The sequence below is a fragment of the Hypomesus nipponensis genome, chromosome 17, assembly GCF_054491055.1.
Source record: "Hypomesus nipponensis isolate SF chromosome 17, ASM5449105v1, whole genome shotgun sequence".
NCBI classification, from domain to species: domain Eukaryota; kingdom Metazoa; phylum Chordata; class Actinopteri; order Osmeriformes; family Osmeridae; genus Hypomesus; species Hypomesus nipponensis.
This window is the reverse complement of record NC_140377.1, coordinates 1,963,248-1,978,700: the sequence shown is the minus strand read 5'-3', so window position 1 is coordinate 1,978,700 and position 15,453 is coordinate 1,963,248. Positions and strand designations below refer to the sequence as shown.

The following is a 15,453-nucleotide window of genomic DNA, read 5'->3' as shown; positions in this document are numbered from 1 at the left end:
AATAAATGCGCAGTGCCCCTCGTCACAGTGCCACATTCTTCAGCGGGAGAGCAACGGAGAGGAGGTGCAGAGGAAAGAAACAACGAATGCAGGAAGAATCACATTTTGCGTAATATTTCTTTTTCTTAAAAGGCTTACTCTAATAATTACTGGTTTTGAAGTAATATGGTACATCGCCATTGATTTGTTTTGTAAGATTTTTGAGTACATATCCCGCAGGGAAAATTCTTCCTATTGTGTTTCGAAGCTAAGATAGCAGATTAGCCATTGCTAACGAGATGAGTTACGGTAGGCCTCCGCCCGATGTGGAGGGCATGACTTCCCTGAAAGTGGACAACCTCACATACCGAACCTCCCCTGAGACCCTCCGTCGAGTTTTCGAAAAGTACGGTCGGGTAGGAGACGTGTACATTCCCCGTGATCGCTACACGAAGGAGAGCAGGGGGTTCGCCTTTGTGCGCTTCCACGATAAGAGGGATGCCGAGGATGCGATGGACGCCATGGACGGGGCCTTGCTCGATGGGCGCGAGCTGAGAGTCCAGATGGCTCGTTATGGACGCCCCCCGGATTCTCATCATGGCGGTGGTGGCGGCGGCGGACGGCGTGGAGGTGCTCCCCGGAGGTACGGGGGTTATGGTCGCCGAAGCAGGAGGTAAGAGCAGAGCACATGGTTAGGTAGTTGCTCTAGCTCTCCTTCAATAGTTTAATCTAGCTTAGCTAACATTTCCGTGTATTGTGTGTTATGCTAACCGCGCTAGCTAGCACAGCGCCAGAATTAGCTACGGTGAAATGATTACTAGTGACAATGTTTATGCAGAATTTCTTGAATAGACATTTTGGCTCGCATTACGTTGTATGTATATATTAACTTTGCGACACAAGGGCCAAATTATTCTTATTCTGAATTTAACTCATGGACACAACTTGCAGCCACCATTACGCACATGGTTTATTGACCTGGAATCGACTGCTCTCAGTTAATGGCGACGATAAGCTAACTCGACCCACTGAATGTATTCAGCTTTTCCCCTAGCCCGAGGCGCCGTAGACGCAGCCGTTCCAGAAGCAGGAGCCGTTCTCGTTCCCGCAGCCGTTCCCGCTACAGCAGATCGAGATCTCGTTCCTACTCCCGCTCCAAGTCCCGTACGCCGCAGAGGAAGAAGACCAAGTCTCCGTCGAGGTCTCGCTCCAGGTCCAAGTCCAAGTCTCGCTCCAGAAGCCGCACTCCTCCATCCAACAGAGTTTCTCGGTCCCGGTCAAAGACCCCGCCGCCTAAATCCCCAGGAGACAATGGAGCCGAAACTCCGTAGGCACAAGACGCAAGGGTAGGTTTGGTGAAAGGGGATTAGAAGGTATGCAACTTTAGTTGCTCTAGTTTGACACTTTTTGATTAGTTCATGGGGATTAAGAAAAATCTAATTCAAAATTCATGGGTTATCTTTAAGGGGGGAGATCATTTAAATGTTTGTAACTGTAACGCTATCTGGTTACCTGGATAGTTTTCAATTAAATATTCAAAACCACCATAACACTGGGCATGGCAAAGTTCTTGCCTTTGAATTTTCTTAATTGCTGGAATGGTGCAAGCTCTACTTAAATATACTCTGCCATTCTCAGTGTTCTGGTTCGGTGTGCAGTCTAGTAGGGTTATGTTCTATTTGATATGTCTATATGTACAATATATCAATCTAGACTTCATGGAAAGTCTTTTGATAAGGGTAAACGACAACATCAAGACGACAGAAACTAAGAGAGAAATGTTTGTATCAACCAATCTGGAATTTTCTCCTCCAAGCTGCGGAATCCTGTTTGCAAAAGAGGTGTGTGAGGCAGTGTGGTGAGGAGGAAGTTAGGAGGAGGAGAAGGGGTGTGGATGTCACCTCGGTTCGGGGGCTCCGCTGCAGCTGCTGCAGTGTTGCTATGGAGGGTGTTGCTATGGAGCAGGCCGGTGGCAGGCAGTAGCAGTGTTGGGGTTGGTGTTGAGGTACGTCTGTCTGCAGAACTCTGGACAGAAGGTTGTACTCTGGTGTGTGTGCGTGTGTCTCCTCCCCCCATCCCCCCCCCCCCTTCCCATCCCTCTTCCTGGGGTCATAGTCCTGACCTTGGGGTGGGAGGGGCGTCGTCCAAGACAAGTTAAGTGACTGAACTCAAGGTTTATCATGACCCCCCCCACACACACACCAGATTATTTTGATTTCTCCTCATACCCTTATTTTTATTTTCCCCCCATCCAAGACACATTTTGAGATGTCTGTTATGCCCATTTTTCTGTCCACATTCTGGTTGCATACATGTTCTTAAAGCCATTTCCTGCCCCAAAAAATGTCTGGACAAATCCAGGGTCAAGGCCAGTGGACAATCCCAGAAGGCATTTGGTTTGCACACCCAACTAAGTATTGGTGGTGTCATACACCTGTGGTTTAAGAACTGGGATGGAGTGGGGATGTTTACAAGAACAAGCTGGCACCTCATTAACTAACACAAGACTAGGGAACCATGAGCTGATGTATACCTCATCGCCATTTCAGTTGCCTTGCTCACAAATTCCATCTTTACGTTTTTCCAGATGAAGACTCCACCGCGAGCGACATGTCGACGTGACAGGCTTCCTACGGATGATCACCGTCCATGCAATGATTTCCTGGTGTCAAAGGTTACTATTGTATCTTGTTCTGAAGACCTGTATCTGTCTGCTTTCTCATTTTCCCCAAATAGGCTCGACTTTTACTAATATGCCGCAATGTTAAATATTTTTCTTTAGAAGGAATCTAAAAAAGGTTCTAAAGTGATTTTGTTGGGGTGGTTGCTTGTTTGTCCAGCTCATACTTCTATCTTCCCAGTCTTTAAAACCCAGACCTAGCACATGTAACAATAGCTGTTCTAGCTTTTCAAAACTTATTGTGGTTTCATCAGGTCAATGACCAACTCTTAAATGTTTGGTCTAAAACGTGCTCCCCCTACAAAGGCAAGCATCCCATTTCCGCCAAAAAAAATATATACTTTTTTTTTCGTCCTAGATAATCGACAGAATCTGGCATCAATTTTACAGTGATCTTACAGTGATTTGTGTTATTCTTTGCCATTTTCTCCATATTGTCATTCTAATCTTCCCTCTTGTATTTTTTGTGCGTTAGGCGCAGTTGTGTAGCAGTTGAGTTTTGCTGGTTAGCTGTGTAAAGTGGTGGAGTGCTGAATGATTGGCAGTCCCCAGTAAGCAGCAGAATGTTCCAGAGGCAACCGAGCTGTGCTGCGGTCAACTTAAAAAATGGTTGCAACAACAAATTCACCCTCTTAGGATGCATATCATAATCTTTTTTTTTTTAATAGTTTGCAATTATTCGGATCGGTATGGTGTTTTATTTTTTTGATCGAACGGATCCATTGCATTTGTCTTGCCCCATCTGCATTCCTGTCCCGTTCCTGTTTGAAATCCTGTATGTAGACCGATGTGGTTGCTAATAAAGTGTTTTCTCTTAACCATCTGTGGTTTGGTGTCTTTAAAAAAAATTGAAAACCAGGGGTTTGTGACAGTGAATGACAATATGACTTCCAACAATTCCAGAACTTTATTCACATGTTTGGTGGGGTAGTTAAAATACTTCAAAGGTTTTTTTTCACTCCTTCAGCTATTGGTTTCTGCACCTGTCCCTTCAACGTGATAATCAACATCTGCACAGCATGGTTTCCAGGAAGTGTGGAGCCGGCCAGGTGGGCCTGATTGGCTTGGAATCTCTCCAGTGGAATGTTGACACACTGAAGCTTCCATTTGTGCAGCAGTGCTTCTATAGACCAGTCGGCACTAGAACACAAGGATGGAGATGGGTCAGTCTCAAACTAAGTGCAATTTAACTTTTGAAACTAGGCTCTTGAATGTATGGGGTAATTTTAGTTTAACAATACTTGGACTGGACAAGAGCCAGATTGTAAAGTGTCTGTTCCAAGACTGGCCTACCTTCTCTCCTGGTAGGTTGTCCAGAACTGGGACTCAGGGTTTTTCCTCAAGAGAAAGGTGATGGTCACGAGGACATTTTCGAAATCTGAATTAAAAATTGTTCAGAGATTAAATTGTTACCGTCTTAATTGACCACACAGCCGACAGAAGCCCCTTATACTGAACCAAATATACAATGGACAAATAACCCAAAAGAGGGAATTACGACCCTCTGGCTCGTAGAAAACGTCGGACCCCAGGATAACGTCTACCGGAGGAAGAAGCACGAGGTCAGGGGAGATCTCGCCCCAGGTTAGACCCACCACGCGCACCGCAGCCAAGTCGTTCGTTGAACAGGTTCTCCGGCAGTTCTCTAGACACAGCGGGAGCTCTGCACTGTCGGACAGGATTACTTGAGCCCCACACTTTGCGGCCACCACACCTGGTAAACTTACACCAGCCCCTAACTGAGAAACAAAGATCACAATGTCGTTCAGGGGATTAACACACAATAAGTGTTTCATTCATGAGCCGGCAAGACTTCCACATTGGCCCTACACAGCTCTAAAGAGTACAGCCATCATCCGTCCATCCATTTGATGTGCAAAGTCCACCATTTTGATCCACCTATGATCGTAGTTTCGGCTGTGAGAGTGGGTTAGAGCAGGGAGTTTAACAAGTACAATCCGTCACCTCTAGTACTGTTTTCTGGGGTAGTTCGTCCCTGTGGGACCACACAAACTGAGCCAGGACCACCGCACAGGGCCAAACATACATGCCATATTGTGGCTCGAGGACCTGCAACACAAGAGAACGGTGTTGTCATAGACCTTGGATTTGACCAGGATTAGTTTGTTAACGGTTAAAGCGAAGCTTTAAAACTAGTGTTTTAAAGTGGGGGTACCCGAAATAAAGACTCGGTAAACTGTTAGTACTTTTATAAGGAGGGAGGCAAAACAATGTATGAAGTGCGTCACAACCTCAGGTATGCTGACAGTCAGCGAAGGCCACGTATCCTTTCTCCCTTCAAATGTGAATGCTTTCGCGACTATGTTGGATCCAGCAGTATCGCTGCTTTCCATTTGCAATTGATTTAAGTTATTTACAATTTACTTTTAAAATAAAAAAAATGCTGCCATAATATTTCGGCTCGCGGGGCTTAAATCAGCAACTTCCTTGTAGACGAAGACGCCGTCTGTGAACCGGAAGTGAAAAGCTATTATACATCAGCATAGCAAGTAACATTTGGATGTGGCGCTGGCGGGAAGGCGGGTTCGACATTTTGTCCTATCAACGATACATTCTAGTTATTTCTGTGACCAATACACGTGCGATATGTTCTCTGTAGGCGGGTGTTAAACCATTAGCTAAGCAACCGAAGCAGGTCTGGTTAGTTTGTTATCCCAACCTTAATTGCCTTAAAACTGTGCTCCAAACACCACATCGTACAGATCCGACGTTTCGTATTTGCTAACCACACTACGAGCAACTCTTCTGACTTTGCTTGGCAGAAGCGCTTGTTTAGCTAGCTAGCTAGCAGCACCCCATCTACTTCTACATCAGCAGGCTATCACCAGCTAGCTACGCCAGCCTCGACTGGGATAGTTAATGTGTTTGCTCACATTACCCAATTTAGCTGTATAGCTAACTCAGGACAACTCCCATTTTTTTTTACGGAGGAATGAACCATAAGAGTAAGAAGAGGATTAAAGAGGCGAAACGGAACGCCAGGCCCGAACTCAAGGACTCGTTAGACTGGATCAAACATGATTATCACGAAACTTTCGATCTGTCTCACCGGACAGTGAAGGTAAACTGTCAGTAGCTAAGTGCTAGCTATTGCTAACTAGCACCAGCACGTTTCACGTTACCCAACTTGGGTCCCAAGTCTGTGCGGATGGTCACGTAGGCAGTGCAGACATGGTAGCCACTGTACCAATACTGACCATTGCCAAGGGTCTTGGGTTCAACAATATCTGGTCAGTTGTGTGAATAAGAATCAAAGGAGATTTCCCCCAAATGTTAGCCGAGACTTAAATGCCAGTTTCTGACCGCAATTTAGCAAGTTCTAACTACAACAAATGTAGTCAGGAATGTTGTATTGCTATGATGTAGACAATAAAGACCAAGCACGACCCAGGGTTATTTGTCACAAACTCAGACCTTAAATATAGCCAGAGGCTTAAGTGCGGCGTTTAATCAATGTAGTTTATCACATAATACTAAAAATTATATTTAGTCCAACGTAACATTTATAACCGTGTTAAGTTAACGTGGCTCTTAGAGCTAACTCTTACATGGGGTTTCCTAAAATCTGCATCTCAAAGAGACACGATTGGGTCTAGGCCTACATGAACGTGGGTCTGACAAGAGTGAATACCGGAAGAAATGTTCTCTCTTCTCGGTATGGCAATGGAGGCCTCGCGTGGCGTTTCAAATGCAACAGGAGATTTTGAAACCCTTGAAGTGTTAGGAGAGAGCTCTTATGTGTACTTGGGGGAGGCTAAGAATAACCACAGCCCTCCAGGCCTTGGCAGTTTGGAGTTGGTCTAGAAGTCAACACCTCAACACCAGTTTGTGGCATTCTACTCTTTGTCCAGCTTGCCTCAAAAGGACCGATTCCTGTCACTTGCATCCCGGACCATTGACTACCTCATTCAAGCGGGACGACATAGCTCAATATTTATTTTTAAAGCTTTCAACAAAGGGCTTTTAGGTAGACAGGGTTAAGTCCAGTACCAAGTCAATAAGGGTTTTAGTGTGCTAAATGCTCAGTGTTCACACACACATACACACCTACCCCATTACACATGCACACTTTCCTCCTCTCATACCTGCTTTTTGTTGTTTATCCTCCTGGTCCACTCCTACCTGTGTCTCCCCCCCTCCCTCCCCGCCCCTCCCTCCCCTCCAGGATAATGTGGAGCGTGTGGACACCCTTCGTCTCAGCCCGGAGGAGTTCATCCAGCGTTTTGAGCGGCCCTACAAGCCTGTGGTGCTGCTTAACTGCCAGGTAGGTGTCTGCTAACAGGTAGCAGGTGAAACACACTGCTGGCCTGGGCTGGTCAAGAACAGTCCTGTATGGTGGACCTGGAGACTACCAGGTAGACAACAGTCCTGTATGGTGGACCTGGAGACTACCAGGTAGACAACAGTCCTGAGAACAGTCCTGTATGGTGGACCTGGAGACTACCAGGTAGAGAACAGTCCTGAGAACAGTCCTGTATGGTGGACCTGGAGACTACCAGGTAGACAACAGTCCTGAGAACAGTCCTGTATGGTGGTACTGGAGACTACCAGGTAGAGAACAGTCCTGAGAACAGTCCTGTATGGTGGTACTGGAGACTACCAGGTAGAGAACAGTCCTGAGAACAGTCCTGTATGGTGGTACTGGAGACTACCAGGTAGAGAACAGTCCTGAGAACAGTCCTGTATGGTGGACCTGGAGACTACCAGGTAGACAACAGTCCTGAGAACAGTCCTGTATGGTGGACCTGGAGACTACCAGGTAGAGAACAGTCCTGAGAACAGTCCTGTATGGTGGACCTGGAGACTACCAGGTAGACAACAGTCCTGAGAACAGTCCTGTATGGTGGACCTGGAGACTACCAGGTAGAGAACAGTCCTGAGAACAGTCCTGTATGGTGGTACTGGAGACTACCAGGTAGAGAACAGTCCTGAGAACAGTCCTGTATGGTGGACCTGGAGACTACCAGGTAGAGAACAGTCCTGAGAACAGTCCTGTATGGTGGACCTGGAGACTACCAGGTAGAGAACAGTCCTGAGAACAGTCCTGTATGGTGGACCTGGAGACTACCAGGTAGAGAACAGTCCTGAGAACAGTCCTGTATGGTGGTACTGGAGACTACCAGGTAGAGAACAGTCCTGAGAACAGTCCTGTATGGTGGACCTGGAGACTACCAGGTAGACAACAGTCCTGAGAACAGTCCTGTATGGTGGACCTGGAGACTACCAGGTAGAGAACAGTCCTGAGAACAGTCCTGTATGGTGGACCTGGAGACTACCAGGTAGAGAACAGTCCTGAGAACAGTCCTGTATGGTGGACCTGGAGACTACCAGGTAGAGAACAGTCCTGAGAACAGTCCTGTATGGTGGACCTGGAGACTACCAGGTAGACAACAGTCCTGAGAACAGTCCTGTATGGTGGACCTGGAGACTACCAGGGAGGTCTATTCTGCATTACAGACTCTACCTTCACCCTCAAACTAGCATGCATTAACTGTGCTGATAATATAGAGAATCGTAGAAATACTGATGATTCTCATATCACTTCTCCAGACACACATACTATCATAATTGAACCATAATATCAACGGTAGCTACAAAAAAATGATATCTTAATATTATTATGATTAAAAACTATAATTTTGCTCCTTGAGATAAATTTCTAGAAATTCAGTATTGAATTACATACAAGGCGTTGTGACTTAACCCCCCCCCCCAGGACACCTGGCCGGCCCGTGAGAAATGGTCCCTGGAGCGTCTGAAACGGAAGTACCGCAACCAGAAGTTCAAGTGCGGCGAGGACAACGAGGGCTACTCTGTGAAGATGAAGATGAAGTATTACGTGGAGTACCTGGAGAGCACGCGTGACGACAGCCCGCTCTACATCTTCGACAGCAGCTACGGCGACCACGCCAAGAGAGGCAAGCTCCTGGACGACTACCAGGTGCCCCTGTTCTTCAGAGACGACCTGTTCCAGTTCGCCGGGGAGAAACGCAGGCCTCCCTACAGGTGAGGATCCGGCAGGTGTCTGCCCGGGCCTGGTGCTCCTCCGCTGAGCAGTTGCCCGTCCCCGGAAACAGACCCAGTGTAAGCGTGTGCTGAGTGCGTGCTGACCGCCCTGCTTCTCCTCCAGGTGGTTTGTCATGGGTCCCGCACGCTCAGGGACGGGGATCCACATCGACCCTTTGGGGACGAGCGCCTGGAACGCCCTGGTGCAGGGCCACAAGCGCTGGTGCCTGTTCCCCACACACACACCCCGCGAGCTCATCAAGGTGACCTTTAACCCTCGAGCCTTTCACCTCAACGCTAATGTTGTGTCTCACGCTGGTGCTGAGTAAAGTGTGTGTGTGTGTGTGTGTGAGCTTTAATGTATAGATAATAATTTTTTGGTTGAATACTACAACATGCTCAAATAACAGCCCCAACACTGCCCCACAACCTCTGGGAAGGTGTCATGGGTGTAGTGGCAGAAGGGTAGAGGAAGGTCACTGGTTCCTGTCCCAGAGGTAGTCCCAGGTAGACAGTGACGTGTGTGTGTGTGTGTGTGTGGTGCAGGTGACGCGGGACGATGGAGGGAACCAGCAGGATGAGGCCATCACCTGGTTCACCGTGGTGTACCCCCGCACGCAGCAGTCCACCTGGCCCGCAGAGTTCAGACCCCTGGAGATCCTGCAGGGCCCTGGGGAGACGGTCTTTGTACCCGGTGAGAGGGCTGGGTGTGTGGGTGGGCTGGGTGTGTGGAGGCTGGAGGTGTGGGGCACAGCTGGTAGACTGGAGCCTGGGTATGGAATTACTGACTGGCCATCTCAATCAGTTCTTGTGTAACTTCCAATGTGTTTGAAAACAACACCAGCAGCTTGGCTGGTCTGAACCGGCTGTTTCTAGGAATAGCTGCTCGCGTTGTCACAGCGACCATGACACCATAACATATTAAATAATAATAACTGGAATAAGAACCATCACATTACAGGGATCTAGACAGGGCCATAACATTACTCGCTGTGATTTTTTTTTTTTTTTTTACTGTCACTCACTTTTCTATGGGTACACTTGCACTTGTAGTAATTAATGTTGTTAAATTGTAACTTGCTTAAATTGCTACATGCTCTTATGGTTCTTCCCTTTGGCACTTATTTTTGGTTGTTCACAATGTGTGCTTCATGTTTTGGCTGCCCGCAATGTTTTTGGGGCTATCTTGTTGTTATTATCAGTGACCTATGCACTTTGTAAAGCTCTCTCTTGGAAGTCGCTTTGGATAAAAGTGTCTGCTAAATGAATGCATGTAAATGTAAACATTACAGTACTAGAGATTACTGTTGGTACTATGCAGATTTTTTTAGCCTCTTGCTTTAGAGACATGGGTGTCGTTTGGCCCAGATTAGCTGGATTGGCACCATCCTGGGGGATTACAGGAAGAGACCAGATTAGGATTATCTGAACTGGGAGTCTTCCTACGGTTGGCTGTGAAGCTGCTGGTCAACAGCAGCAACATGTCAGCCTGATCTCACATGATTTAAAGTAGGCTAATCTAACTAAAGGGCAGGAGTCTGTGTGTGTCCGTGGACCGAAGCAGGCACCATAGTAGAAATCCGCCAGGTGTATCGCTCACGACCCAAGGACTTGGTGCGTAAGAAGTGGTTGAGCGGTTTGTGACTAACAAACATATACAGCATTAGCTCTGCACTAGCAGCAGTAGTAGATATCATGTCCTGCTGCTCATGGAGGTGTGTGTGTGTGCGTGTGTGTGCGTGCAGGAGGATGGTGGCACGTGGTTCTAAACCTGGACACCACCATCGCCGTCACACAGAACTTCGCCAGCGCCACCAACTTCCCCATCGTGTGGCACAAGACTGTGCGCGGCAGGCCCAAACTGTCCCGCAAGTGGTACCGGTGAGCCACAGACACTCACGGCGTACATGACTGTAGGAGAGCAGCAGAACGTGTTGACATGTGTATGTATAGGATGCTACAGGACAGAGGGTCCTGAGCCATACTTAGCTGTCCAGGCAGATGCCTGTCGAGCCAGGTACATGACAGCACAGCTAGATATGGCCCTGAGGTCGTCCCCAATAGGTTAACCCCCTTCAGAGATGTGACTGGTACTGCTCGTACACCCCACAGTCGTGTACTGTGTCAGGGTTGGGTCCTCTTACATAGTGTGGGTTGATGGGGCCCTTTACATGAAGGGTCTGCGTGTGTTTACATTCTCTCTCTCTCTCTCTCTCTCTCTCTCTCTCTCTCTCTCTCTCTCTCTCTCTGTCTCTGTCTCTGTCTCTGTCTCTCTCTCTCTCTCTCTCTCTCTCTCTCTCTCTCTCTCTCTCTCTCTGTCTCTCCCCCCTCTCTCTCTCCACAGGATCCTGAAGACAGAGAGACCAGACATGGCGGCTCTGGCTGATAAAGTGGACCTGCAGGAGTCCACGGGCATCGCCTCCGACAGCTCCAGTGACTCTTCATCCTCCTCATCCTCATCCTCCTCCGAATCAGACTCTGATGTATGTCCTGTGTCCTGCTCATGCGCGCACACACACACACACACACACACACACAGACATGCATGCATGTACAGTACATGTTCAGAAACACAAGTGGAGCCATGCTCACACAGGGCCAGTGGCCCCGGTCACATGACCAGGCTGCTCAGAGTGGGTGGAGGGGTCACATGACCAGGCTGCCCAGAGTGGGTGGAGGGGACAGGAGGGGCCCCATGTCTCCCTGTCACAGGCGCAGGACACGTGCAGAGGACCCCACACACACACACACACACACACTCCCTGCCTGTGTGTCTCTACTACACAAGCACAGGTGCAGGTTCTCCAGTGGGATCTGGAGACAGACAGGGAGGTGACAGTGCTCACTGCTGGAACTTATTTCTGTAGGAACGCACACACACACACATGTATGTTCCTGGCGGTCATGTGTGTTACATTTCTGTGAAGCATGAGTGTGGGGGGGGGCTAGAGTTACTGGCTGGGACAAAACTGGAGGTAGCTGTTGTTGGCTGTCAGTCTACTGGTTGTGTGTGTCATAGAGATGCTAAGTTATCCTTGTTGACAGACACTGTTTTATAGGATACACTGTTCTGCTGATTGCGAATACATCAGCAATTTAATACTCTCCTCATATACTGTATATCTTATCTCCATATCACGCTCTCTGTATCTCTCCCCCCTCCTCTCCCTCTCCTTCCCCCCTCCTCCCCCGCCTCCCTCCTCTCCCCCCTCCCCCTCTCCTCTCCCCTCCCCCCTCCAGGCTGGCTCTGAGGGAGACATCATGTCCCACAGGAGAAAGAAGAGGAGGACGTGCAGCTCTGTGACTAACGGAGATGCCACCACGCAGGACGACTGTGTCAGCAAGGAGCGTAGCTCCTCCCGGTGACCACGCCCCCTCCAGAGCCATGCCCCCTGCAGACACGCCCTCTCCAGAGCCACGCCCCCTGCAGACACGCCCTCTCCAGAGCCACGCCCCCTGCAGAGCCCCCCCCCCCCCCCCCCGCAGAGCCACGCAGACACGCCCCCTCCAGAGCCACGCCCCATCCAGAGCCACGCCCCCTCCAGAGCCACGCCGCCTGCAGACACACCCTCTCCAGAGCCACGCCCCCCATAGCTATGCCCTCTACAGAGTCGTGCCCTCTACAGAGCCACACCCTTTCCGGAACCACGCCCATATCTGCCCCGGCACGCCCTCAGCACCAGGAGTAGCCTGCACCCTTAGTAGGCCCGTGTTTCAATACCTTAACACGCATCCTACCCTTCCTCCTCTAACCTCTGAGGAGAAATAAACTGACCTGAAACTATCATTTGGCAACAGCCTGTTCAGATGTGAGCGGGATAGTCCTTTCTGGATCACTTTAGACCAATGACATCATCCTGAAACAATATCATTTCTTATCCTGTAAGACAACTTTTCTGTCACTTTGCCTGCAAACGTTATTACCTGAAAAAGATTTGTTTGGTCACTCTGCTTCTCTGAAAACCAGGAAGCTCAGCTGTGTGAGGAACAGACCATCTGAAATCAAAATTGTGGGGGTGTGCAGGATTTATATCTCCCAATAGATGACACCCAAAGTAACAGTTCCCAAATCAAACGTCCCCAAAGGTTATCTAGGGTGGTTGTACTTCCCAGTTTTAAACGGTAGGGGGCGCCAGTGCCTGTACGTCCTACACACGTCACCACACTTTCCCTGGCCTCCCCCACCGGACGGCCCACAATCTGCTGCAGTCCAAAGTCCCGGACTAAGAACCTGCTTTAAGGTGGTGGTGGTTTAGTGTGAACATGGAGGGTATGCACAGAGCTATAGGTTTAGTTGTGAAGTAGGTATGCTAGAACACTCAGCTTATCGCCTTGTAGTTCACGACTAAAGCCCTCCTTTATATTATTATTTTTAAATATTTTGATTTGTTTCTGAGAAATCGGAAAACAGGCGGTCAAACATACGAAGCTCTCGGTTGAAACAGGCTTCTGGGCTCTGTCTTGAACTGATGTGTACCTGAGTTCACCTGCAATGTGTGTGTGTGTACCCCACAGCGGAATACAGTGCTGCTGTCTGAAGAACCTTCTTAGAGCTAAAATACAGCCAGCTAAACAATGTGACTTGTAGCAAACTGTTCTGTGGCGCGAGGGTGGGGAAACCATGTTGTGAATACTGGTTTAGTGCTTTAAAATGGTGAGTGTGTCATCCAACCAGATGTGTCATTTCAGAATACGTGGATGTTTTGCTGTATGCATATCAGTGCTGTACGTGTAACCAACTTGTCGCTTAGACTAAAGTGCCTGTAAGCTCTACGTGGCTGTCATTGACCTGAGAGCAAGAGATTTAAAGAGACTGGTGTGTGTGTGTGTGTGTGTGTGTGTGTGTGTGTGTGTGTGTGTGTGTGTGTGTGTGTGTGTGTGTGTGTGTGTGTGTGTGTGTGTGTGTGTGTGTGTGTGTGTGTGTGTGTGTGTGTGTGTGTGTGTGTGTGTGTGTGTGTGTGTGTTGCCTTGTGTGCCAATCCCATTCCACCTGCCTTTTCCCATGAAGCATTTGAACATCTGACTACATGGTGTTTACAGTTCCCAACATCAAATTTAGACTCACAGGGTTTGTGCAAGCATGCACATCTGGAACAATGAACTTCATTGGTTCAGGACGTTCTGGAACGATCAGGATGTTCTGGAATCCTCTGGATGTTTTGGAGTGTTGGCCAGTTTCAGACCTCTACAAGTGTGACTCTGTAGCTTTCAGTCAGTTGGTCTGGGCTTGGAGATCGAGGCAGGTGTGTGTCTGTGTGTGTGTGTTCACCTCTTGTAAAGCATTTAGCACTATGGTGGCCCCAGCTGGGTTAGGGTGCCTTGCTATCTCCCTCCAGAGCTGTGGGGAGACAGGACTCTACACTGACATCCTGTCCTCTACACTCATCCTCCTTCCATTTCAGCTCTTTTTTTAAAAATACTCCTACCCCTGCTATCCTCTCCTGTCTCCCTGCTCTCCTGTCTCCCTGCTCTCCTGTCTCCCTGCTCTCCTGTCTCCCTGCTCTCCTGTCTCCCTGCTCTCCTGTCTCCCTGCTCTCCTGTCTCCCTGCTCTCCTGTCTCCCTGCTCTCCTGTCTCCCTGCTCTCCTGTCTCACTGCTCTCCTGTCTCCCTGCTCTCCTGTCTCCCTGCTCTCCTGTCTCCCTGCTCTCCTGTCTCCCTGCTCTCCTGTCTCCCTGCTCTCCTGTCTCCCTGCTCTCCTGTCTCCCTGCTCTCCTGTCTGCCTGCTCTCCTGTCTCCCTGCTCTCCTGTCTCCCTGCTCTCCTGTCTCCCTGCTCTCCTGTCTCCCTGCTCTCCTGTCTGCCTGCTCTCCTGTCTCCCTGCTCTCCTGTCTCCCTGCTCTCCTGTCTCCCTGCTCTCCTGTCTCCCTGCTCTCCTGTCTCCCTGCTCTCCTGTCTCCCTGCTCTCCTGTCTCCCTGCTCTCCTGTCTCCCTGCTCTCCTGTCTGCCTGCTCTCCTGTCTCCCTGCTCTCCTGTCTCCCTGCTCTCCTGTCTCCCTGCTCTCCTGTCTCCCTGCTCTCCTGTCTGCCTGCTCTCCTGTCTCCCTGCTCTCCTGTCTCCCTGCTCTCCTGTCTCCCTGCTCTCCTGTCTCACTGCTCTCCTGTCTCCCTGCTCTCCTGTCTCCCTGCTCTCCTGTCTCCCTGCTCTCCTGTCTCCCTGCTCTCCTGTCTCCCTGCTCTCCTGTCTCCCTGCTCTCCTGTCTGCCTGCTCTCCTGTCTCCCTGCTCTCCTGTCTCCCTGCTCTCCTGTCTCACTGCTCTCCTGTCTCCCTGCTCTCCTGTCTCCCTGCTCTCCTGTCTCCCTGCTCTCCTGTCTCCCTGCTCTCCTGTCTCCCTGCTCTCCTGTCTCCCTGCTCTCCTGTCTCCCTGCTCTCCTGTCTCGCTGCTCTCCTGTCTCCCTGCTCTCCTGTCTGCCTGCTCTCCTGTCTCCCTGCTCTCCTGTCTCCCTGCTCTCCTGTCTCCCTGCTATCCTCTCCTGTCTCCCTGCTATCCTCTCCTGTCTCCCTGCTCTCCTCTCCTGTCTCCCTGCTCTCCTGTCTCCCTGCTCTCCTGTCTCCCTGCTCTCCTGTCTCCCTGCTCTCCTGTCTCCCTGCTCTCCTGTCTGCCTGCTCTCCTGTCTGCCTGCTCTCCTGTCTCTCCTGCTCTGAGTAGTGAGAGGAAGGCCTTCTTAGGGTGTGGGGTGGACAGCCTTGATGTTACCCAGATCAAAGTGAATAAATTAATATTGTTAATGAATCAATAAAATCTTTTTTTTCTATGTATATTGTGTCAA

General features: G+C 49.4%; 3 protein-coding genes across 12 annotated transcripts; 2 read left to right on the top strand and 1 right to left on the bottom strand.

Moving 5' to 3' along the window:
• Positions 1-33: 33 nt before the first annotated feature.
• srsf2b (serine and arginine rich splicing factor 2b) lies at positions 34-3,477 on the top strand. 9 transcript variants are annotated; one of them, XR_014731906.1, is made up of 5 exons: positions 34-652; positions 1,022-1,325; positions 1,796-1,984; positions 2,567-2,653; positions 3,135-3,477. XR_014731906.1 is itself a non-coding variant. In XM_084678694.1 (3 exons), the coding sequence occupies exons 1-2, from the start codon at positions 279-281 to the stop codon at positions 1,308-1,310; spliced, it is 633 nt and encodes a 210-aa protein (XP_084534820.1). In that variant the 5' UTR covers positions 35-278; the 3' UTR covers positions 1,311-1,325; positions 2,567-3,477. The 9 variants fall into 9 exon arrangements, 4 of the variants coding, with proteins under 4 accessions (XP_084534820.1, XP_084534819.1, XP_084534818.1 ...); XR_014731908.1 differs by having other exon boundaries at positions 34-622; positions 1,034-1,325; positions 2,567-3,477; XR_014731904.1 differs by having other exon boundaries at positions 2,567-3,477.
• A 74-nt stretch (positions 3,478-3,551) lies between these two features.
• Positions 3,552-5,436, bottom strand: mettl23 (methyltransferase 23, arginine). Of its 2 annotated transcripts, none has more exons than XM_084678687.1 (5): positions 5,340-5,436; positions 4,625-4,729; positions 4,161-4,398; positions 3,953-4,037; positions 3,552-3,799 (listed from the first exon to the last, which is right to left on the bottom strand). In XM_084678687.1, the coding sequence occupies exons 1-5, from the start codon at positions 5,373-5,375 to the stop codon at positions 3,601-3,603; spliced, it is 663 nt and encodes a 220-aa protein (XP_084534813.1). In that variant the 5' UTR covers positions 5,376-5,436; the 3' UTR covers positions 3,552-3,600. The 2 variants fall into 2 exon arrangements, with proteins under 2 accessions (XP_084534813.1, XP_084534812.1); XM_084678686.1 differs by lacking the exon at positions 5,340-5,436 and adding an exon at positions 4,912-5,156.
• Positions 5,437-5,603: 167 nt separating this feature from the next.
• jmjd6 (jumonji domain containing 6, arginine demethylase and lysine hydroxylase) lies at positions 5,604-15,442 on the top strand. The gene is made up of 8 exons (XM_084678670.1): positions 5,604-5,741; positions 6,846-6,944; positions 8,397-8,686; positions 8,811-8,954; positions 9,238-9,380; positions 10,432-10,567; positions 11,031-11,169; positions 11,927-15,442. Exons 1-8 carry the CDS (start codon positions 5,613-5,615, stop codon positions 12,050-12,052), a joined length of 1,206 nt encoding a protein of 401 aa, XP_084534796.1. The 5' UTR covers positions 5,604-5,612; the 3' UTR covers positions 12,053-15,442.
• The last annotated feature ends 11 nt before the right edge of the window (positions 15,443-15,453 follow it).